The following is an 18,632-nucleotide window of genomic DNA, read 5'->3' on the forward strand; positions in this document are numbered from 1 at the left end:
TTTGAAGCGTTTTATCATAAAACTATGATGTGGTATGGAGAAAGTTAGCAGACTATGAGCTCGCTGAGCTGGATCACCAGTCTGAAGGAAGCTTCAAGCCTCTGCCAGGTGCTGAAAATCAATCTAAGAACCTAATTTAAAGTTCTTAATGGGCTAAAATGTGTAAAACCTTTAAATTATTTGGTCCCAAATTGTGTGATGAGATCATGAGTGTGTAGTTTTAATGACTGCTCTGCATCAATGCTGCCTTCATCAGTTATTGCCTCATACAAAGAGACGTTTCTGCTGTTTTGCCCACCCTCACTGATGTAAATAGGGTGGACAAAATAATAGAAACACCGTCAGTATAATGCAATGCAGTTCAACAGCACCACAAGCTGCAGCCTCCAACAAAGCTGAACATTATAACCTTCATGTGGGTTTTATTTATTTATCTATTGTCTGTTGTATTAAACTGCTTTAGCTTTAGATTGGTCGACCTAATAAACTGGCAACTTCCGTTAAAAAAAGTTAGGCAACAAACTTTAAAGTTACTCGACTGCAAACAAAAACAAAGACCATTTTTATTGTAATCCTTAATAGAAATGCGTAGACTTCAACTCAATTCTCCAAAGAGTCATCACTAACAGCAAAAATTAAAGGATTAATGTGCTGCAAATCTTAATTTTTAAACTGCTAGTTAATATCAGACTTCTTCCTCTTTTGCAGTTTTTGCAACTGGTTCCTCCTGACCGACGTCCTGAAGCGCCTGAAGATGTCGGCGCGGATCTTCCGGGCGCGCTATCCACACTTGGAGGTGGTGAGCTTGTCGAGCACTGAGCTCTGGAGGCAGGTATCGGTCAGCCAGGTGAGCTCCGCTTTGGCTTCACCCTACAGAGGCAAAAACAAGGAGGAGGAGGAAGAAGAAGAGGAAGAGGGACTTGTGGATCTGGTGCGATGTGTGCCAGAGCTCCAGAGACTACTGGGCTCCTCCATTCACATCCTACAGGAGGACGAGGAGGAGGAGGAGGAGGAGGTGGAGGAGGAGGAGACGCTGAGAAACACAGGGAAAGCTCGCAGCCGATAGCCTCTCTTTCGCCGCACTCCTCCGCCGTGCGCGTCGGCCCAGCAGCTCAAAGGAAACCTCTCCGTCCATTGTAACGAGGGTTTTGACTCCAGCTACAGTACAGACTTGACACTCCACCTCTAACCTTTGACCTCAGACACAAGGTGATTAAGTGATCACAAGGAACTGCACATGCGAGTGGTCGGTGCTGGAAAGCAGCTTTCAGGTTCCTATCTATAGGTATATTTGAATACACGAGAACTATTGAGCAAACCTTTTTTTAATCGATTATGTATGTACATGGTAGTGTATATGTATATCTTGCCATCAGGGTTAACACATTTGGTTATATAAATGTATTGTTGCGGCATAGGACGGATTATATTCAGGATGTTTGTTTGAGTTTGTTCCTGAGGGAAAGCGATATTTTTCGACGGGAGATAATCCAAGGCTTTTATCTTGGTGAACTCTTGCGTAAAGCTAAGACGCTTAAGTCAGGGAGGCCACTGGCCCAGATGGTTTCTCTGTCAACCTGGGAGACCTGGAGACCTGCGGAGGAGAGACCACGGCACATAATACTCCAACATAATCTCCCGCTCACATCAGAGCCTCCTCTCCTCTTCCTCCTGAGTTTCATTTTTCACTTTATCGCCCTCGAGAGATCGTCGCCGAACGGACCGAATAGCTCACGATGTTTGTTTCTCCTCCGCATTTCACAGAGTAAGCCCGGGCAGCGCCGAGCGGTCCAAGTCCCTGCTCGCAGTGTGAAATAATGTCTTTGTGGACCTCGAGAATGAGAGTTTGTTTACAGAACTGGACAGATAGTAGTGTTCTCCGCTCCCCAGGTTGCGCTCCTCCTGACTGATACAGAATCCTGTGGATCTCGCTCAGAGGAAAAGTCGGACCGTCTCTGGAGTCCAGAGCCTGCTCCTGTGTCCCAGGAGCTGAGACGCCCTCTTAACTGCAGCCACGACTGTCCCCCCCCCTCTCCCCCCCTCCTCCCCCCAACGTCCCAATATGGTGTTTCCAGATCCCAGAGTGCTTTGTGTTGCAGTGTTTTATTTACACTGTTTGTTGTGCTTAATTTAATAGTCATTAATATATTTGACCTCTTGTGTATCTGACGAGCCTATCTATGAAAAAAATGCTTTGTATGGTTGGTGCTTCATTTTGAAATGTACTTATTAGGATCCCTTTATTCTGAGATTCTCCTCCCTCATTCGAAAAAAAACAGTATTTCAAACAAGCTAAAGTACAGTTTTATTGTACTGGTGCTAAGACAGATTTTGTGTTGACAATCAATGATGTTTTTGGTTTGAAGTCACAAACTAATAAAAGATATTTAAGAAGAAGAGACTTACGGTGTAAAGAAAAGTATAGTTTAGTTAAAGAACATGGGATACAGCAAGACTGAAAGACTGAGCAGTGTGTGAGATCTTGAAGAGCCTTTTATTTGATTCTTTTATAAGAAATCAACAAGAATAAAGCATGATTGTGAATCATAGTTTTTATCTCTTTGCTTTGTCAGCGGGATCATCAATAGAATGGATGATTAGAATGAACTGAAACCTGAAAAGCCATTGGCTACCTGTCCGCGTATATGCACACATACACTGTATGTGTGCATATGTGACTGTTGTTGCTGTTTGTGCCTGAAGAAGAGCCGATCGGTCGAAATGTTAAACAGGAAACGTCAGAGAGCAGCGTGTGGACTCTGCTCTTTGACGTGATATTTCCTGTTTGGTCTGGCAGCTGTCGAAGATGTTTTCTTTTTTTTAGGGGGGTGTTTTGGATGTGTGTATTTTTTCCTCTGATGATAATTACCCTCCCAAAAAAATGAAAAGCAGACAGGAATCTTGACCTGACAGTCTCATTTCAAGGTTCACGCGCTCGCTTGTTCTGGAGCTTTCAACCGTCTCAGTCTGTATCAGCGGACTGACCTTTTCAGATTGTTTTGTCCTCTGCTGGTTCCAAACGAAAGCTGAATTCATCACCAGTGAACGCAGACCTGCTCACTCCACTGCGCCCGCTGACTTCACTGCGACAGTCCAACGTGAATGAGACATGCTCAGAATCATAGGAAGTTTGTACTTGAACGAGCTCAGCCTGCTGATAAAGACGGTGTGATTTGGTGGAGATCTCCAGAACAAAGCTGTGGACCTTGAGTTGAGATTGTTTTTTCAAGTGCTTTTTCCAAGGTCAATAACTAACAGGAGGCTCAGGGCTGCGAATGTTTAAGCAACTTAACGTGCGGTTTGACTTGATCCACTAGAGGGAACCAATGACAGTGACTTAAGTTAATACTTAAACTAAAAGGAGCAATCTGCTGCCTGTGTCTCTGAGTGCATCTGATCTCATTGAGCTGAGTTACTTGTGACTTAAAAAGAAATCTGTAAAACTCCATTGATAACTCGGCTTTAACCATATGAGAGGAGAGCATCCGCACGCCAAGTCCGTAGGAGTTTGTGAGGGTCAAAGGAGCATCCAAGAATACAAAGAAAAACTATCACAACCTCTGAGTTTCTACATATTCTGTCACTGTTCTGACATTGCTGGTCGAGACACGGAGGCGCCTCATTAAGTAAAGGGGCAGCAGATATCAGGAGGCGGCATCATGTGAGACATGTTGTGACTTCTGTCTGGCCTGGAGGCAGCTGTCCATGTCAGGAAAGTCTCAGACTAACTAAACAAAAATGCCACCGAAAAATTCTCCTTCATTTCTCAGAATTTCACGTCTTTACCCGGAAGAATAAAAGCGCATTCATTGGTTTAAGTAACGGTATCAGTTATCTACAAGGATGGCGCTTTAAAAAGCAGCGTTACTGGTTGAAACCGACCTGAAAGTGTCATCAGATCACACCTATTGATCAGTATTCACCTTCCATTTTGGAGCTATGAAAAAAAACCATTGCTGATAAAAGCTGTTCTCTATCTACTGTACAATTATTCTTTCATGATACCACTAATATCTGAGCCACTAATTCCCTGTAATTCAACATTTGCCTTGGAGCATATGGGTCTCTGTTTGACGTCTCAGTGTGACTGTGAAGCGCAGAGATGTATAGTGGTACTGAGGCGTAGTCGTAGCCCCTCTTCAGGGCCCCATGGTACAGATGGTCCTAACCACAGTGTAACCTGTGCAGTCCCCATGAGGTTACTAGAGTTCAGCCACTGCAGCGACTGGGCGTTAACTCCCAGCAGTGACAGCATGTGGCTGCAGCCAGATTTGAGACTCTTTATATCTTTATTTAGTCCACTTAAACCTGTAGAGGAAGAATGGACTCTAAAATACGTGAAAGGTGCTTTGGAGTTTGGTGTTAAAGATGAAAAGTTCAGTTTTTGTTGTGTTTTCGGTGGGAAACTTTATCCGGACAGTTCAAGCTGTTCCAAGTGAGGAGATCATGTTTCAGGGGGGAAATTTTGACTCTCCTGTAAATCAAGTCTTATTACATCATACGCGAAGTTGAGCTCTCGGGGCCGCCCCCTTCACCAAGCCCCTGCCATGCCTCGCTGCTCATTGGACCCCTGTTGTGGGGCAGAGGCGTCTGATTGGATGAAAATGAGGGCAAGTCTGTATGAGACCTACTGACAGACTGACATGGAAAGAGGAAGGGAGGCCTGCCTGTTGGAGCTTTGCATTGTCCTTACATGGAGACACAAAGGGACACAACAGCACATTGTATGTGTATGTATGTGTGTGTGTAAGCAGCAGCGATGGACGGTCTTTGTATTTCAGCTAACATAAACTTCCAATGTGGTAAAATGAACACCAAAAATCCTCACTTTTTACCAAATCTTTCAATAAAAGTAAATCCTCTCTTTTCAACCCAATCTGAGCAACACACACCAACACGTTTCAAAAGTCTTTTCAGGTTGTCGGTGATTATCTCGTGCCCGTCTGTACGTTATTTGTTATGAAAATTTGTTCCTCTAAACGCCTCTTGTGTCGCCTTGGGTTCACAGAGGACATCTGTTGTCTCTGTTAACGGCGCTGGGTTTGGGTTATGTAACAGACCTCTGAAAAAACAAAAAACAAAAAACACTGAAGGGGGAAGTCCTGCTCGCTTAACTTGCATCTAAAGCTCAGCCTAGATACTTCATTTCCCCTCAGTCCCCATTGAAAGCAGCTTGCTGTATTGCCCTGTCGACTGCTGACCAGAATCTTAAACATGCAGGAAGAAACGCTGTAATCTGTCTGAATTGTCCTTTGGATGTTTGGGGGACGTTTTAGAGTTTCAAGCAGATCAAACGTGCTTTCATCCCATGAGACTGCACAGTGCTCCTCTGTTATGATCAGCAGGATTTAGATGAATGTGTGCTCTCCCCACTGCCAGCAAAGTCTGCAGGACTCTGCCGTGTGTCTGTCTGTGGCTCTACATTAAAACAGTGATAAACCGTAGACGCTACAGCACTGCCTCGAAATATCACTAACTAGCGTGCTAGATATCCTTTGCTCTTGTTATTTCCAAGACATCTAATGATGTTTAATCCATTGTTATCTGTGGCTCGGTGGTTTCGCCCCTACGGCTCTAAATATAACCCAGAGGGAAAATAACACTGTCATGCTTTGCGCCTCGCTATGTTGCAAGGGAGTTGACCTTGTCCAGAAATCTGAGTTAGCTTGTGTGTGCAGCCAACATTTCAGCCAGCCTGCACGTGTATAAGAAACCCAGTCACCCAGACAAAGTCGTGACATCTGGTTAAAATGGAGACACTTTGCACTTTGTGTTTAAAGCTACACAGAGGTTAAATAAACTAGAAAAGGCTGAAAAATGCTGAAAATTGCAGGTGCAGAAAGTGTAAAAATCTTGGGGTTTTTTTTTTTTTTGCATGTGAAATAAGTTGCAGCTTAAGTTGGGGCTCCTGCAGGAGTTGAAGTGTTAGTCCAAGTTGAGGCACTGAAAGGAGTCGAAGTGTCAGAGATGACAGTTTGCTTTCTTCTTTTATTTCTTCCAGCTTGTAGGTACGCAACGAAATAACGGGCCGAAAGCAGTTCAAGTGTCAGCTGATGTGTAAGAGGTGAAACCATCCAAGATGTCAGTCGATGTCTATGCCATGAAAGCAACCGAAATGTCAGCGGACATGTAAGCACTGAAAACAGGTGAGTAGTCAGTTGCATGACAAACACTTGATTGTAGTTGCAGTTTAAGTTGTGCAGGAGAGGGGCTGTCAGTTGAAGCTGACGCACTGAAATAATTTGAAAATGATGTTGAAGCACTGAAAGGAGCTGAGGTGTCAAGTTAGAGCATTAAAGTTTAAAAACTAAAAACATGTGAAAGAGTGAGAGCTGAAAGCAGTTAAAGTGTCAGCTCAGGAGTAAGAGCTTAAAGTAGATCAGCCGTCAGCTGAAGTGCAAGAATGAAAGTAGCTGAAATGTCAGTCGATACGTCAGCCATGAAAGCAAATGTAATGTCAGCTGATGCAATACCTGAAGCAGTTGAATCGTGAGTTGAAGCATAAGAGTTAATAAATGCTGAAATGAGTTGAAGTACCAGTGCAGTTGTAAGCACTGAGAGGACGTCACCTGAAACGTTAGAGTGAAAGCAGTTGAAGTGCAGTTGCCACAAGCATGTTAAATAAAGAGCTTTCTGACGTTGAGTTGGAAGCTTGAAAGTAGTCGAATTAAAAGTAGACGAGCGAGAGCTGAAAGCAGTTAAACTGTCAGATGAAGATGATAGTTGCAGTTTAAGGTGGAGCACTTAAAGCAGGTGTGTATGGAACAAAACTATTGAAGGATAAGAGCTGCTGCTGCCTGTGTGCCAACGTTTCTGCCAGCCTGCACATGCCTTTAAAAACTCCGTCGCCCAGACATGAAATCTTGTCAAATTTGAGACACTCTTCACTTTGTATTTGTAGCTACATGAAGGTGAGTGCATTAATCAAACAGATACTCAAAACAACATCACGTGGCCTTTTTCTTCACATCTGAGGTCATGTCGGTTTCCTACCAGCAAAAAAACCCCAAAACCAACAAAACCCTTGATAACCAAGAGCTTCTGGTTAAAGATAAAGCTCGAGCTTCATGCTGTAAACAAACACTGATGTTGCTCACTCTGTTTTGTGTGGATCGTATGGGTTTCCAATAGCTCCACTGACAATAGAGGGCTTCATGTTAGCGAGCACACTCAACGCACACAGCCGCGCCATTGTCTGGCCCCTTGTCTTGCAGATTAGATTAAATGCAGCAGCAACGGGAGTTGGACACAGGCACTGACCTGCAGAGAACTCTTCTCTTTATCTCACAGTGGAACCCACTGACCGCGTCACTGACGGCAGCGAGAGATCACCCCGATGGTTATCACCGACCGACCTGATAATCACAGTAAACCAAGGACCTGAGGAACACAGTGGCACTCACGTATAGGCCCAAGGCCAGTGGTGGAAAGTAACTAAGTACATTTACTGTCGGTACAAGTTTGAGAAACTTTAGTCTACTTTATCCATCTACTTTATTACATTTCAGAGGTAAATATTGTATTTGTAATCAGAGCTACATTTATCTGACAGCTCTATTTACATGCTACTGTAGAACAGCATCACAAAAACAAACCATACAAAGTTTAAAATGTGATGCATAATATATTAAACATCTGACAGAAAGGCTGTTTTTTACTTCACTGCATTTATCTTGTAACTTCAGTCACTCGTTACTTCACAGGTCCAGATTGCTAATGCAAAATATAATCAACACATTAATGATGATGTATAATTGTAGGTTAAGATAAGATTTGACCTGATTCTGGGGGAAAGGGACAAGCTAGCATTAACCCCACCTATACCAGCTGCACCATTAAAGTAATGTACGCATGAATTCATCAGTAATTCTCATCCATTAGAATAATAAAGATTATTCTGCATGGTGATACATTTTGATGCTAATGCTTTTACTTTTACTGAAGCAAAATTTGTTTTTTGAATGCCTGACTTCAGCTTGTAACTAAGTTTTCCTACACTGTGATACTGCTGTTTTTAATTAAAGAAAAAAAATCTGTGGGCTTCTACCGCTTCTACACAAGGCTCACAGAGATCATCTCTGGAAAAATAGACATAGAGAGGCATGCATGTCAAAACTGCTGTGGCACAAGGAGCAAATTAGCATCGAAAGCATCTTAAAACCCCACCCTGACTCCATATGCGCGTGTACATTGTGTACATGACAGGAGGTCGTATTGACCTACATAAGTAGCACATAAAGGGATAGAGTCAGTGTGTGAGCAGCAGAGAAGGGCGGGCTGAGGGGATTGTTCGCTCTCAGAGACGCTCCGTGTCAGGCTGTAAACTGCTCCAGCTGGACTGCACACCCACCCGCCTCTTACATAACCTCTTACATTCCTCCTCTACATGTACAGAGCATGCACATAGTGATCGTGGTGTGACATTTAGTGGCTTGCTGTCTGAGGTTTGCAAGTCTAACACAGTGGGTAGATTAACATTTTCCTCTGTGGAACAAATAAAATAGGCCTTATTGTGCTCCAAGTGAAGCCACTATTTTCTCCTCCCATCTCAGAAGACTAAGTTTCACCAGCAAGGAAGCCCTTTGTAACCCGAACAGCACACATATTGATTCTTTCCCCCAAAACAGAGAGCACAGAGCCATCAGTCAGGACCAGGTCTTATCATGAAGCCGAGGAGAAAAGCATGGGGGTGGTGCTTCCGTGTTCTGGGGGTTCAGAGGGAAAGCCTCCGCCCAAAAGAGAACATGGTGTTCCCGACTTCACATCTGAGTCTCAATGCTGATTGAAGAAGAAAAAAAAAAAAAAAAAGGAGCTGAAGCTGATCTGAGGCTTCGAGTCTGGACAGCAGCTTTTATCTAAAACCAGACTTCATACACAGCATTTAAAGCTTTAGTGCCAGTGGTGGAGGTAGTATTCAGATATTTAGAACTTTTACTTCAGTCAAAGTACTAATACCACAATGTAATTACGTTCCATTAAAAGGCAAGTTTTGCTTCCTATGTAAGTAAAAGTATTACAAACAACATGTACTGAAAGTATCAAAAGTAAAAGTACTCGTCACACAGAAAGGTTCCACTTTCCAAGTGTTTTATTTTTACATATCTTTCATTCTTGTATTATTATTCATGCATTAGTATGGAAGCAGCTGTGCAAAGCTATTTTACCTGCTTTACATAATAATGTACAGTTTACTCAACAGCAATGCATCATATTTCATTTTGTTCATATGTAACATCTTAATTTGTGAATTAACTAGTAATTATAGCTGTCAGATAAATGTAGGGGAGTAAAAAGTACAATATTTCACTCTGACATGTAGTGGAGAAGAAGCACCAAGTAGAATAAAGTACTGCGAAATACACTCGAGTACAGTAATGTTAATGAGCTTTCCACCACTGTATCATTATTATCATTCTGCGGTCACCTAATCTAATCTCGGGGCAATGTGAATAAGATAAACTGATAAATAACCATGTGACTTTGCTTAATTCAGTGACTTAAATTGCAAATTAAAGTATTTAACCACATCACTGCAAAAATCCTGTGAACCCAGAATTGCAGTGAAGCAGTTTTGCTTTGTGATTTGCAACATTACTCACATCATGTAACACACAAGAGGTATTGAAGGGTGAGATACAATCTAAATGCTGTGGTCAACAAATTTACAGTACATGTAGTCATGGTATTTATCATCATATTACTCAAGTCTAACCTGGTCTAACCTGCTGTCTGGGGAACCTCATCACAGGTGGTTGTCTTCTTAGCATCATGGATGCATTACTGAAGGGGTCCGCAAGGTACAAGCCCAGGACCCCTCGACCAAACCTCTGTATGAAACATTTCCTGATGCAAAACAACCACAAAGAGATGAAAAATAACACCACAGAGATGAAAAAGACCTCAGAGACGTAGAGTAATTCTGCAGAGTTTATCACCGCGGAGAACCAGAGACTTAGTTACCTTGTTTTTAGTCATTTTACAAATGTGCTCCTCCTCTGGTCCCAGAATGCCCCAGTTCCTGATTTAAGTGCCACATACAACTAAAGTCACTTCCTCTATTCTAGACCTACACTTCAGACCTTATTCAGAACAGTACAAGCTACTGATTGAAGCTGTAGCCTCTGACACTGGTAACACATTCATATCCTAACTGATCCTGGTGCAAAGTGCACATGAAGATAAAGAGAAACCACTTCCTTGTATGTGACTGATCTGTTTCTACTTGTTTACACCTGCACATATTCTTTTCTTATCAAGCTGAATCATGCGAGATACTTCGTCAGTTATGGATGCAAACCTTGCAGAAATGACTTTATGAAGAAATCGGTCTTCTTCGTGGATGTTTTCTACACCCAGTGCTGCTCTTGTGCTGTTATGGAGACGTCAAACACACACAAATCTTAATGGCATCAGTGAGCATGCTGGTTCTCATTACTTCTGCAGCACAAGGCAGCGTATTGTACGTCTGAGCCGCGGGCTTCGTCGTCTTTCACATGAGACAATTTTAGCGATGCCTAGCAACGCATGTGAGCCACATCACATTACACAACAACAAATGTGTTTTAATGACGAGCAGCAGTTACCTTGGAAGCATGTTAAACACCAACGGGAGGTCCCCTTCAAGTTTAGTTGGTGGAATATAACTAAGTACATTTACTCAAGTGCTGCGCTTAAGAATGATTTTGAGGTACTTGTACTTTGGTTTAGTGCTTATGTTACTTCATACTTCCGCTGTACTGCATTTTATCGTTTTATTGTTTATTCACTTACTTTATTTGGCATTTATAGTTACAGGTTACTGTGAAGAGCAATAATTTTTAATGCAAATCCTGCACTCAGCGGCCACTTTATTAGGCACACCTGTATAATGAAAAACAATCCAACAGTTCTGTCATAAAAGTAAAATATAAAAACACAATAATAAAAAAGACAATAATAATTTGAAAATAATCTGGTCTGGAGGTTCAACCTTTACCCTGTGAATACATGAATGATAAAGTAAACTCAAGGTTGATGCACTTGCTTTTTCTGGAGTTTTCGACTATGTCCAACAGCAGCCTGAGCAAATTCAGTAGGATATGCTAATAAGCTTTAGAAAAGGCTGTCGCTTAACCTTGAATTCGCAATGTTTGATGACATGTTTATTAGTGAGGCTGTTAGATTTGGTAACGTTGCTGGAATGCGTCACGTTGAGGTGTTTGATTGTACCTTGAACAGGCGTACGTGGTAGCTGAGTGTCGAATCAAGTGATAAAATGTGACATGTTGTTAAAGATTAAGCCACCCAGCAAGAAATTAAGTATTTAAATTTTTATGTTGAATGTGGTCATTCTACTTTGACTCCAGTGAAATATCAGAAACAAGACACTCAAGACTTTACACACAGGATTTAAAGTGGCTGTCTTTTGTGCCATAATCAAAGGTGAACACAGAGGCTTTGTTCAAATGTTAAATAATAATGTGGGACCAGTGAGTGAAACATTACTGTAGACCGTAGACAACATCAGCCTATGAATGCAGGTCTGCTGGACCAGTGGTTGAAGAAGTGCCTTAATAAAGATATATTAAAGTCCTGCATTAAAAATCTTACTTTAGTGAAAGTATTACTGTATATACTTGAAAAATAAAGTGACTTCTTTTTGAGGCAATCGCAATACTTCTTCCACCACTGCCAGTAAGTAAAAAGCCTGCTGTCTCTTTAAGTTTCGAAAACGTTTTCTCAGTTCTGCACTTAAAGTCAACACAGATTTGGCCACTGTTTGATTTCATGGTTAATTCAAACATATAATGAAACGTGCCTGGATATTAAAGCAAACAGCACAGTGAATGCACCCACGTGTTTACTCAGGGAACGGCGCTGTTACCATAGAAAAGTGCAGAATAAAGGTGGCCAGGTATTAAGAGCCAGCAGGCTGTAGGTGTGGCAGACAGGTATACTGTACATTGCTGCTGAAAGTGCAGTTGCATGGCTAAAAAGATATGAATCTTTCTTTAGAATTACATTATTGACCCTGAGACCTCACCTTCCAACAGCTGTGTCAGCCTGCCCCATAAAGCAGTAATCTCTGTGCTGTCTGGGTGTCTGGGGTTTTATCCTTGCCAGGTAGGAGTTTTACAGCCGTTGAGCAACAGATACCTCGATGGAACTGCCAGAGAAGGCACAGCAGACGCTGCCATTGTCTGCCAAGTCTGTGATCACGCAGCCTCATGCTGGCAGGCCGAGTGGGGCAAAAACCTGCCAACCACGCAGTTTCAAGAGGCCTTTCAACACCAAATGTCTCCCAAGTCCCAAGATCTGTCCCTCACATTGCACTGCGCTCAAAACCCCTTGCAACATCCCGGCCCTGACAAAAATATCAGACTCATGAACAACTGTGGACTTGATGGTTCTGGTTTTTAAAAAGCCATGAGCGTCTTGCATAAGCAGGCTTCTTGTTGCGCATGAAGTGTAATTTACCATTTCAGAGTATGAACTTCGGAAAATTTCCAAACACTGCCGTGCGTGATGAAACAGCACATCCTTCTCACAACTTGGAGGCATTTCAAATCTGCAGTGCACGGAGATTTGCTCTCAGGTTTCTCAAGACATCAATGTGACTTGGGAGACAGCAGTCGGAGCTGCGTTACAGAATATCAATGTCACGGTTCAAGCCCTTTGAGATTTGTTTGGTGAAATGTGCAATGAAAAAAACAACTTTAAAGCATATGTTTGAGGAGATATTGCTCATTTACTGCAAGAAATATCATTTACTGTCTTACATAAAAGTAGCTTTCATAGTATATTTTTCTTATAACTACAATAATATAACCAGCAGTTGAGGCAGTTCCTCACATTCATTCTCATATCACAACTCTAAGGCCACAATCAACAATCAGTTAGCTTAGCATAAAGACAGGAAATGGGCAAAGCACTAGCCTGCCTGTTACTTGTTAGCTTTGGACAGAGCCAGACTCGCTGTTTTGCCTCGTTTGTATGTTTATGTGAAGCTAAGCTAACCAGCTGCTCGCTGTTGCCTCAGACTTAATGAGTAGTGTACATCTTCTCAGCTAAGAAAGTGAATACACAATTTTTTCCAAAATGTCAGACATTTGCTTCAATTTAGGCCTCAGTAATAAATGAAAGTAAATACTGCAAAGTCAGTAAATTGTAGACTTCTGTTCGGTCCGTTTGAATCCCCGTTTCTGTTCACATTCGCGGTCTGGCCAGCTGTCACCAGTTTGGTTGACCCAGTTTATCTGAGTGGGCTCAGACACACTGACCAGCACAGCCATTTTGATCTGCAGCCATTTGGATGGCCCATTGTGAATGGAAAAAGAGGACTGCAGCCTCGCACCGCAGGGCTCACACAGCACTTTTTATGCAAACTCTCATGCCCGGCGTCCTCGTGGCTGCTGGTCAGAGGAGCACCAGTTTGTTTGACCATGTCTGCCCTCCACTCGCTTCCTGGATGCCCTTCATCACACTACAATCTATTAATCACCGCTGTGCCTTAGAGAAGAAAAAAAAACCCTTTGCCACCGGATTGGCTGCTCTTGGTGGAGCTGTTACTAAGGGGAGGGTTTCTCTCGGTGATGGATAGATGTGGCAGCTGGTGGGAGCAACCAGACTGAGCAACATATATATATCAGTTTAATGTTTCATTTAAACTCTGCTGCCATCATGTTCAATGTGACAAAGGTGCAGAAATGTGTGATTGATGTCCTCTAAATCTCCTACAGAGGTTTTAAAGATCATGTTCCCTGTGCCATGTGGGTACCATTTTTTTTTTCCAGCAAGTTTATTGTCTCAGCCAAATAAAATCTTATCACTTCTGATGGGTCAGTGCGCTTTACAGCTTTTTACAGCCCTCTTTCAGCTGTTATTCCCACTGTTTGATCTGATAAGAGACTGTCTAAATGTCAGCAAAATTATTACTTTAGGTGGGAAACAACCACATAAACAGGTCACAGACTGACTGGGTTTGTCACATGTCAATGACACGTAATGTGCAACAACTGATTATTGAATCTTACAAAGAAAACAGCTGATCTTTGAGGACGTAGGTCCACTGTCGGCGTTCAACTTTTGAGTTTTAATATTTCAGTTCTGAAGAGACTGTTGAAAACCAAATTATAACTATTGACTGATTTGCAATATTGCATACAGGTAAATGTTAAAAACAGTGTTATTGGTGGTGCTAAATTGCATCACCATTTGGAAGGGAAAAAAGCTGATTTACTGCAGCCTAAAGGCTGAACAGGCTGCAGGATATTTTATGGAAATGCTTCAAAAACACTGCAGGTGATTTGCTTGCACGCATGACCATCTATTTGCATTAAACAGCAAGGACATGAATCGTGTGGAGTTAAAGTTCAGCATGACACCCATGAGCTCTTTTGCAGCACTAGTTTACATCCTCTTAAGTAAATCCTCAGTAAAGCACTTACACCAACCTTACATAAAGCTGTGAACTACATAAAGTGAGTCAGGTAACGTTTGCATGTTACTGCATGTGGAAATGCACCATTACCTGCACAGCTTTAAGCACTACACACAACTTGTAATACGAGTTTAAATACATATATTTCTAAGAGAGCTACTATGAGGAAGAGTCATCAACGCTGCTGACATCCTTCCTGTTCAGTGACAAAAAATAAAATGAAGCCAACATTAAGTTTCCAATTATTTATTTCGGCTTTACTGCATTTCTGCTTCGATATAAAATTGGTTTGAAATATCCAAGGACAGACAAATGAATCATGAACATCTTGAACCATTTAAGCAGTCAGACAATGGAGAGGTAACTGAACAGGGCATGAGTGTATACAAAAAGTCAAGGCACGCCATGTTACAGTAATACCAAGTGGAAAGATTTAAAACCTCTGCAGGTCAGAGCCCTTCAGCTCAGCGTTAAAATCATTTCTATGTTTTACAGGAGGGACAGAATAACCAGCATTCAATTTCTCCTACAGTCAGAAACCTTCTTTTATTCACAATCTGGTGACAAATTCATGTTCAAACTTGAAAATGAAATGACAAAAGAAAAAAAAAGGAAGGGAAAGTTTCTGCATAAACCAGAGCTGTGCTTCATCTGGACTTGGTTATGGATTCAATAAACCTCCACCGAGCACAACGTGTCGACCTCTGAGCTGAAGCGGGCAGAGGGACGGGCGCAGGTGTCACCGGTTTAAGGTACGTTTGGTGGAGTTGGGAGGGGGGCGGGGAGGAGTTGGAGTGTTGCTACTCAGGAGTGAGAAGTCACAAAGTGGTTACCCTGGTCAGTTCACTGTCCATTGAGATCTATTAGGAAGAGATGGGGGCCCTTCGCAACACATCCCACTGTGCAAGTCAAGCAGTCCGAGGGGAGAAAGAGGAGAACGAGTCAGTGACTTCTATCTCATGAAGTTTCCGCCTCCGATTTCTCTCTTGTATCTGTTGGTGAGGTGGTCGGCTTGCAGCGTGAGCTTGGACAGAACTCCGAACAGTCCTCTGAGGTGATAATGAAACTGATGCTCCAGGTCTGAGTTGTCCTCCAGGAGCAGGTCCCCGGTGACAGGCTGCTGCTCCTCCTGCTTCACCGCCATCTCCAGGAAGCTGGCGCCGCTGCTCATCTCCCTCTTCAGCAGACCCCACTCCATGTCGTTCTTTATGGACTTGAGGAGCAGGTAGTGCTCGTACATGTCCCTCTGCTTGTTGGGACAAGGCGGTTCGTTGTTATTGTTGGGCTCCACCTCGCTGGCCGCCTGCTCCTCCAGCGGCACGTCTCGCAGCAGGCTGGGCACCATGATGGTCTCGTCCATGTTGTTGGCAGCTGCTATGAAGCGGTGCATGACGTTGATGAGGGAGTGCTTGTTGCTGGCGGAGTCGCTGCTGATCTGCATCATTTTGAAGGCTTTCGGTTGGCTTTTTTTTTTAACAGTGCTGAACGGGCAGGTGGGCTTGTTAAGGCAGAGCTGCTCGGTGGTTTAGAGGCGGCTGATCTGCAAGGGGAGAGGAGACATGAGTGCAGGAAGGGTGCACAAAAGATTGCAACACAGCAGAAGCCAAACGCACTGTAAAACACAGGTTTGCATATTCAGCATGAACACACAGGCAAGCAATTCATTACCACGCATACAAGTTTAGCAGCTGTCCCTACGAGGACGCTGCATTGACTTCCTTTCCTTCTGAACACTAACCTTAACCTAAGAGATGGCGTTTTGCCTCATTAAAGCTGGGCCTTTGTCCTCATTAGGACTACTGGTCCTGATAAGGTCGGTGTTTATACCGGAAAAGGTCCCCATGAGGTGGCAAAAACGCACTTACATTAGAGCACAGCTCGGCTGCAGGAAACAGGATCAAACAAACAGAGCAGCTTGTTCCTCATCTCACCCACAGAGCATAACCCGACCTCCAGCACCAGAAAACACCCACAGTACATTTCTGCTACCACATAAGCGCTCATCCTCATTCTGCCGCATTGTACTGCAGATTCCCATCAATATGACCTTGACTTCCTGATAATAAAACCCTGCGCAGTGTTCGCTTCAGACGGCTGCAAAAAAAAAAAAAAAAACAAGGATGGAGACTAACCTGAACCACGAGGTGACCTGAGGAAAAGCTGTCTTGGTGTGCTGGTTAGATAACCCAAGTCCTCTCAGGCTCAACACACCACCCGCCGGGAAGAAAAGTGAAAATTTCTCCACCTGACTGGCAGCTGAATCCCGCTTTTATACCGCGCAAGCCGGGTCGGACTGGAAGGGAAACCCTGAAGCCCGCCCACTTTGGACTGTATGACGGAGCCGATTGGACAGCCTGGAGAATGGAGGCAGATTCTCAGAGCATCTGATCCAAAACGGACCAATGAGAGATCAGATCATAGCTGCCAATCAAACATATTTGTCCAGGGCCTGTCAGCAATTAGCTGCACCCTAGTTACCTCTCATCTTTTCCAGGCCGTTTGTGGCCTGAAGGCAACGCCGATGCAAGTCTGCACAGCTTCAGCGCGCTTTGTGTGCCACTCATCTGGTTTGTCAGGTGTGTGGTTCACCTGGCGGTTGTGTTAAAATAAATTGTGAAAGGTTCCGGGTTTAAGTGAAATTAGGAAGTACAGTTTGAGCTCGTGTTCTCGCCTTTATCTCCAGTCGCACAACTGCCGCTGTTCATTATGTTGCGCTGCACTGCCACCTAGTGGTTACACTTAGATCCAAACACTCATAATCACCGACACCATGCATTGTTCTTCAAAATGAACCTGGCAGTCGGAGGACGTGTGTAATGCTCAGTGTTGACTGAAGGCGATGTTCGTCTTACCAGCTGGTTTTTGTTTGAAGATGCTCCACCTTGCACCTGAAACGCTGACACTGATCCTTCACGCCGAGGCATCGACCCTTCAGGTTTATCAGCGCTGAGAAGAGCAGACATTTTTCACCTGTCATGGCAGGAGCAGCACAGGTGTGTTTAATACCGCTAATTAATGCTGAGGCGTGGCGGTGTGCTTGTTGGCTTACTCTTGAGGTTATTGGGTACACCTGAGATTTCCTGAGACAGGCCAATGTGGAGTGAACTAGACCAGTGCTTCACTAAAACATGTTAAAACTCCCCTGAAAACCATTAATGCAAAGTCTAAAAAAAATCTGACTTCCTCTTCTTCTTCTGAGGCTTTGGTGGAAACTTTTTCAGAGTCAGGGCTTAAAATCAACACCCTGCATTGTGGTCAAGCCAGTTTGTAGATGGGAAATCAATCAATTCCCAAGCTTTCAAAATATTTCACCAACCAGAAACTGTCAGGTCTATCCACATGCTGGTCACAGTGAGGTGTACTTGTGAGGTGCATGCACGGTGGAGGGCCACAGCATGACAGCAACAACGTGCCTGCCGGTGTACAGAGTGTATGCAGGACTATTTTAGACTTCATTATGCAACATTCACTGTCAGGCAACTTTAACACACGAGCAAACGAGCAACGTGTCTTTGAGGCCCGGAGGAGCTTATGAGTTCATTTATCCCTGGCAGTGTTGAAACATAAGCATGGAGACACCATCATGTTACCAAATGAGAGAGCATTAAAAGGGAAATAGAACTTGAAGAGCACGCACACACCATGTGAACAGGCCGTGAACGTTTGCACGAGTCTGTGTTCGTGACTGTAGCTTGAAATCAAAGGGTGATGGTGTTTTTGGGTTCGTAAAAACCTGAAACACATCAGCTCTTTGACCTGCAAACTACAGGACTGTTAGTCTTCTGTCCAGCTTTAGCAGAATTTAACAATTAAAGCTGCACAATGTGTAGAAACATATTGTGATAGATGTGTGTGTGTGTGTGTGTGTGTGTGTGTGTGTGTGTGTGTGTGTGTGTGTGTGTGAATCCTGGTTGAGGTCTCCTGCTGTAGATCAGTATAATCTTCAGCTGTCTTGAAGTCTTTCATTACCAAAAAGTGACCATTTCTAAGCTCAACAGACAGTTATATCTGTGTGATGATACAGTTTACAGACACCATTGTCGGCCTTTAAGGTTTTAGGGTGTAAACATCTTCTGAATCCATATTCACATACAATTGTTTGCTCAAATAGATCACAATATTTGACAGAGGAGCCAAATCTCATAATCAAGCACCAACGAGTACCAACAGACTGTGCCAAGGCATCAAAACCTCGATATAAAGTTCATCCTTA

At 43.3% G+C, this 18,632-nt stretch overlaps 2 protein-coding genes across 7 annotated transcripts in view; one reads left to right on the plus strand and one right to left on the minus strand.

Annotated features, from left to right (window-relative positions):
- Positions 1-2,549, plus strand: part of bcorl1 (BCL6 corepressor-like 1) — a 30,015-nt gene extending 27,466 nt beyond the window's left edge. For all 5 annotated transcript variants that reach the window (XM_076739207.1, XM_076739205.1, XM_076739208.1 and 2 more), the window contains exon 12: positions 709-2,549. In XM_076739207.1, the coding sequence (XP_076595322.1) occupies positions 709-1,066 (358 nt within the window). In that variant the 3' untranslated portion in view covers positions 1,067-2,549. The remainder of the gene's footprint in view (positions 1-708) is intronic.
- Positions 2,550-14,649: 12,100 nt separating this feature from the next.
- mid1ip1l (MID1 interacting protein 1, like) lies at positions 14,650-16,686 on the minus strand. 2 transcript variants are annotated; one of them, XM_076739659.1, is made up of 2 exons: positions 16,552-16,686; positions 14,650-15,959 (listed from the first exon to the last, which is right to left on the minus strand). In XM_076739659.1, exon 2 carries the CDS (start codon positions 15,861-15,863, stop codon positions 15,372-15,374), a length of 492 nt encoding a protein of 163 aa, XP_076595774.1. In that variant the 5' UTR covers positions 15,864-15,959; positions 16,552-16,686; the 3' UTR covers positions 14,650-15,371. The 2 variants fall into 2 exon arrangements, with proteins under 2 accessions (XP_076595774.1, XP_076595775.1); XM_076739660.1 differs by having other exon boundaries at positions 14,650-15,942; positions 16,546-16,669.
- Between the last annotated feature and the right edge of the window lie 1,946 nt (positions 16,687-18,632).

The sequence above is a fragment of the Chaetodon auriga genome, chromosome 9 (genome assembly GCF_051107435.1).
Source record: "Chaetodon auriga isolate fChaAug3 chromosome 9, fChaAug3.hap1, whole genome shotgun sequence".
Taxonomy (NCBI): domain Eukaryota; kingdom Metazoa; phylum Chordata; class Actinopteri; order Chaetodontiformes; family Chaetodontidae; genus Chaetodon; species Chaetodon auriga.

Excerpts from the sequence above, each read along its gene's own strand:
- mid1ip1l (XM_076739659.1), bottom strand. The coding sequence starts at position 15,863 with ATGATGCAGATCAGCAGCGACTCCGCCAGCAACAAGCACTCCCTCATC.